The sequence below is a fragment of the Anomaloglossus baeobatrachus genome, unplaced genomic scaffold (genome assembly GCF_048569485.1).
Source record: "Anomaloglossus baeobatrachus isolate aAnoBae1 unplaced genomic scaffold, aAnoBae1.hap1 Scaffold_86, whole genome shotgun sequence".
Taxonomy (NCBI): Eukaryota; Metazoa; Chordata; class Amphibia; order Anura; family Aromobatidae; genus Anomaloglossus; species Anomaloglossus baeobatrachus.
Genome location: NW_027445250.1, coordinates 482,677 through 488,421, shown reverse-complemented (window position 1 = coordinate 488,421; position 5,745 = coordinate 482,677). Strand labels below are relative to the sequence as shown.

The window sequence follows — 5,745 nt, the reverse complement described above, 5'->3', positions numbered from 1 at the left end:
GGGTCGGGGACGTTCAGGGGCCCGGTATATCCGGGGGTCGGGCTGGTGTGGGGGCTCGGTATATCCGGGGGTCGGGGACGTTCAGGGGCCCGGTATATCCGGGGGTCGGGCTGGTGTGGGGGGCTCGGTATATCCGGGGGTCGGGGACGTTCAGGGGCCCGGTATATCCGGGGGTCGGGCTGGTGTGGCGCCGGTGCAGCAGGCTGTGGTGCCGCTAGGGGCCGCTGTGCTGTGGAGGCGCCGCCGCCCGTCTTTCCTCTCCGTCAGTCCCGGAAGCCTGTGATCCCGGCCCGGCCTGGCTGTGCTGTGTGCGGCCGCCCCTCGCCTCCTCCGAGCGGCCTCCCGCCGCCTCCCTATCCCGGGGCCGCGGGGCCTGAGCCCAGGACCCCCAGCAGCCATGCCGGGCCCGCAGGCCGGGAGCAGAGCCCGTGTGTACGCCGACGTGAACAGCCTGAGGAGCCGCGACTACTGGGACTACGAGGCGCACATCCCGAACTGGGGGTAACCGGGGGCCGCGCCGATACCTCCCCATATACCGGGGACTGCCACCGCCAGACGGATATGGGGGCTGCTAACCGGAGGAGCGTACCGAGGGGGGGGGGCTACTAACCGGAGGGGCGTACCGAGGGGGGGGGGGGGGCTACTAACCGGAGGGGCGTACCGAGGGGGGGGGGCTACTAACCGGAGGAGCGTACCGAGGGGGGGGGGGGGGGCTACTAACTGTAACCGGAGGGTCATACCGAGGGGGGCTACTAACTGTAACCGGAGGGTCATACCGAGGGGGGCTACTAACTGTAACCGGAGGGTCATACCGAGGGGGGCTACTAACTGTAACCGGGGGGTGTACCGAGGGGGGGGGGGGCTACTAACTGTAACCGGAGGGTCACACCGAGGGGGGCTACTAATTATAACCAGGGGGTGTACCGAGGGGGGGGGCTACTAACTGTAACCGGAGGGTCATACCGAGGGGGGGGGCTACTAACTGTAACCGGAGGGGTGTACCGAGGGGGGGGCTACTAACTGTAACCGGAGGGTCATACCGACGGGGGGGCTACTAACTGTAACCGGCGGGTCATACCGAGGGGGGCTACTAACTGTAACCGGAGGGGTGTACCGAGGGGGGCGCTACTAACTGTAACCGGAGGGGTGTACTGAGGGGGGGCTACTAACTGTAACCGGAGGGTCATACCGAGGGGGGCTACTAACTGTAACCGGAGGGTCATACCGAGGGGGGCTACTAACTGTAACCGGAGGGTCATATCGAGGGGGGAGTTACTAACCATAACCGGAGGGGCGTACCGAGGGGGGGGGGCTACTAACCGGAGGAGCGTACCGAGGGGGGGGGGGGGGCTACTAACTGTAACCGGAGGGTCATACCGAGGGGGGCTACTAACTGTAACCGGAGGGTCATACCGAGGGGGGCTACTAACTGTAACCGGAGGGTCATACCGAGGGGGGCTACTAACTGTAACCGGGGGGTGTACCGAGGGGGGGGGGGGCTACTAACTGTAACCGGAGGGTCACACCGAGGGGGGCTACTAATTATAACCAGGGGGTGTACCGAGGGGGGGGGGCTACTAACTGTAACCGGAGGGTCATACCGAGGGGGGGGGCTACTAACTGTAACCGGAGGGGTGTACCGAGGGGGGGGCTACTAACTGTAACCGGAGGGTCATACCGACGGGGGGGGCTACTAACTGTAACCGGCGGGTCATACCGAGGGGGGCTACTAACTGTAACCGGAGGGGTGTACCGAGGGGGGCGCTACTAACTGTAACCGGAGGGGTGTACTGAGGGGGGGCTACTAACTGTAACCGGAGGGTCATACCGAGGGGGGCTACTAACTGTAACCGGAGGGTCATACCGAGGGGGGCTACTAACTGTAACCGGAGGGTCATATCGAGGGGGGAGTTACTAACCATAACCGGAGGGGTGTACCGAGGGGGAGCTACTAACTGTAACCGGAGGGGTGTACTGAGGGGGGGCTACTAACTGTAACCGGAGGGGTGTACTGAGGGGGGGCTACTAACTGTAACCGGAGGGTCATACCGAGGGGGGCTACTAACTGTAACCGGAGGGTCATACCGAGGGGGGCTACTAACTGTAACCGGAGGGTCATATCGAGGGGGGGGTTACTAACCATAACCGGAGGGGTGTACCGAGGGGGGGTTACTAACCATAACCGGAGCGGTGTACCGAGGGGGGGCTACTAACCGTAACCGGAGGGGCGTACCGAGGGGGGCCGAGCACCGGAGGGGCGTACCGAGGGGGGGCCGAGCACCGGAGCGGCGTACCGAGGGGGGGCCGAGCACCGGAGCGGCGTACCGAGGGGGGCCGAGCACCGGAGCGGCGTACCGAGGGGGGCCGAGCACCGGAGCGGCGTACCGAGGGGGGCCGAGCACCGGAGCGGCGTACCGAGGGGGGCCGAGCACCGGAGCGGCGTACCGAGGGGGGCCGAGCACCGGAGCGGCGTACCGAGGGGGGCCGAGCACCGGAGCGGCGTACCGAGGGGGGCCGAGCACCGGAGGGGCGTACCGAGGGGGGCCGAGCACTGGAGCGGCGTACCGAGGGGGGCCGAGCACCGGAGGAGCGTACCGAGGGGGGCCTAGAAGTGGAGGAGCGCAGCTAGGGGTCCGAGCACCGGAGAGGAGTACTGAGGGGGGCCGAGCACTGGAGGGGTGGTGTTATGGATGTGTCATGGCCGGCTGATAATCCAGTGGCAGCGAGTATTAGAAAGTCCCAGAGATTGGCAGCATGTGGTATCTGACAGCTCCCTGTTTCTGCAGCAGTGGGCTCTATGACCCCGGGAAACTGTCTGTTTCTCCTCTCTGTTGCCAGCCTCTGACTTCCTTTATACAGCTCACCCTGGGGTGGTTTGGGTGCGGTTTATAGTTGTTCCTGGCTGTGGTCTGCAGCGGTCGTCTCCTCTTGTTGCTCCAGAGACTTCTGTGGTAGCTGCTCCTCAGATCAGTGTTTGGCATGTACCAGGCCTCAGGTGGGAGGATTCGTGTTCCCCTGTATTGTTCCCTTGTGTCTCCCTTAGCATTAGTGGTGCTGACAAGCGCTCATACCCGCCATCCTTACTTAGGGCGCAGATCAGGGTTTGCCTAGGGTCAGGTATCCAGCTCGGCGACAGATGCGGAGCCTGTATAGGGCAGTGAGGGTGAGCGGCAGGTTGTGGTCAGGGGTCACCTCTTCCCTTTGTGTTGTCCTATACGGCCGGCATAGCCTCTGTCTCCGGCCGTGGCATTATAACCCGCCGCAATTTACACAAAAAGAAAGAAAAAAAAAACACTTAATTTTTTTCTCTCTCTTTTTTTGGATTCCCAGTCATGGATCCTGTGGCCGTTATTACAGGACAGATGCGGGGCTCTGCCTGTGGAGGCGGCAGAGAGGCGGGGCTCTGCCTGTGGAGGCGGCAGAGAGGCGGGGCTCTGCCTGTGGAGGCGGCAGAGAGGCGGGGCTCTGCCTGTGGAGGCGGCAGAGAGGCGGGGCTCTGCCTGTGGAGGCGGCAGAGAGGCGGGGCTCTGCCTGTGGAGGCGGCAGAGAGGCGGGGCTCTGCCTGTGGAGGCGGCAGAGAGGCGGGGCTCTGCCTGTGGAGGCGGCAGAGAGGCGGGGGCTCTGCCTGTGGAGGCGGCAGAGAGGCGGGGCTCTGCCTGTGGAGGCGGCAGAGAGGCGGGGGCTCTGCCTGTGGAGGCGGCAGAGAGGCGGGGCTCTGCCTGTGGAGGCGGCAGAGAGGCGGGGGCTCTGCCTGTGGAGGCGGCAGAGAGGCGGGGCTCTGCCTGTGGAGGCGGCAGAGAGGCGGGGCTCTGCCTGTGGAGGCGGCAGAGAGGCGGGGGCTCTGCCTGTGGAGGCGGCAGAGAGGCGGGGCTCTGCCTGTGGAGGCGGCAGAGAGGCGGGGCTCTGCCTGTGGAGGCGGCAGAGAGGCGGGGCTCTGCCTGTGGAGGCGGCAGAGAGGCGGGGCTCTGCCTGTGGAGGCGAAATCATCTATCACTTCAACTTCGTTGATGTGCCACGGATACCAGGTGGACTGATCCGGCACTCTGTAAATGGGCCCAAATACCAGGTGGACTTAACCGGTACTCTGTAGATGGGCCACGGATACCAGGTGGACTTAACCGGTACTCTGTAGATGGGCCACGGATACCAGGTGGAATGATCCGGTACTCTGTAGATGGGCCACGGATACCAGGTGGACTGATCCGGTACTCTGTAGATGGGCCACGGATACCAGGTGGACTGATCCGGCACTCTGTAGATGGGCCACAGATACCAGGTGGACTTAACCGGTACTCTGTAGATGGGCCACGGATACCAGGTGGAATGATCCGGTACTCTGTAGATGGGCCACAGATACCAGGTGGACTTAACCGGTACTCTGTAGATGGGCCACGGATACCAGGTGGAATGATCCGGTACTCTGTAGATGGGCCACAGATACCAGGTGGACTTAACCGGTACTCTGTAGATGGGCCACGGATACCAGGTGGAATGATCCGGTACTCTGTAGATGGGCCACGGATACCAGGTGGAATGATCCGGTACTCTGTAGATGGGCCACGGATACCAGGTGGACTGATACGGTACTCTGTAGATGGGCCACGGATACCAGGTGGACTGATCCGGTACTCTGTAGATGGGCCACGGATACCAGGTGGACTGATCCAGTACTCTGTAGAGAATTCTGTCAGGGGATATCTAAGAGGCTTAAGGACGCTTTGGTTTTTCACGAGACTCCTGAGTCTTTGGAGTCTGCGATGTCTTTGGCCATACGGATGTATAGACGTATCAGCGTGGTCAGTGGGATCCCCCTCTCAGGATGTCATCCTGCGGGGCGAAACCCTCTCCCCTAAGACTCTTTTGGGTGATGACCCTTACCTCCGTGGGAATTGACGAGCCTATGCAGTTTGGGGGAATCTCTCCTCTGGCCTCAGAACGGGAGTCTGCTCTTACTGCGGTCAGAAAGGTGACTTTGTTGGGGTTTGCCGGCAATCCAGACAAATCGTGGAGTGGGGAGAGCGCTGTATCGATAACGGCCTTAGCCCATCTCTCTCTGGAGTAACTAGAACCAGACCTGACTTTATATCTGGTTTTGGGGATGTCTTTTCTGAAAGTGGTTGTGAAGAATTGCCGCCTCACCGAATCTATGATTGTCCGATAAATCTTATCCCGGAGCTAAATTGGCCAAATCCAGGTTGTACAATCTTCGGGCCCAGAGAGACGGGCCATGTAAGATTATAGTTCCGAGATTCTTGCCAAGGGACACATTGGACCCTCTTCTTCTCCTGTGGTGGCAGGGTTCTTCTTTGTGAAGGAGGATGGTGGTCTCCGTCCGTGTCTTGATTTTCGGGCGCTCAATCGGATCACGGTCCTAGCTCTATATCCCCTTCACGTGATTCCAGACCTGTTTAATCAGATTGTTGGTGGCAGGTGGTTCTCCAGGTTGGATTGAGCGGGGCATATAATCTGGTCCGAGTCCGTCAAGGAGATGAGTGGAAAAACGGCGTTTAACACTCGGGAAGGGCGTTTTGTGAGCTTGCTCATGCCGTTTGGGTTGACTAATGCTCCCACCGGTTTCCAACATTTCATTAATGACCTTTTTCCGCCTCTTGCAGGGAGATTTGTGGGCGCTTACTTAGACAATATTTTAATTGACTCTCTTGATATTGCGTCTCACCCACATGTTAGGCAAGGCTTACAATTTATTCTCCCTTAGGATCTGTATGATAAATCTGAGAAAAGCGT

General features: G+C 60.9%; 1 protein-coding gene across 1 annotated transcript in view; it reads left to right on the top strand.

Moving 5' to 3' along the window:
• The first annotated feature begins 232 nt into the window (after positions 1-232).
• The window catches only part of CSNK2A2 (casein kinase 2 alpha 2), a 9,229-nt gene continuing 3,716 nt past the window's right edge, over positions 233-5,745 (top strand). The window contains exon 1 of the mRNA XM_075333546.1: positions 233-503. Coding sequence (XP_075189661.1) covers positions 398-503 — 106 coding nt within the window. The 5' untranslated portion in view covers positions 233-397. The remainder of the gene's footprint in view (positions 504-5,745) is intronic.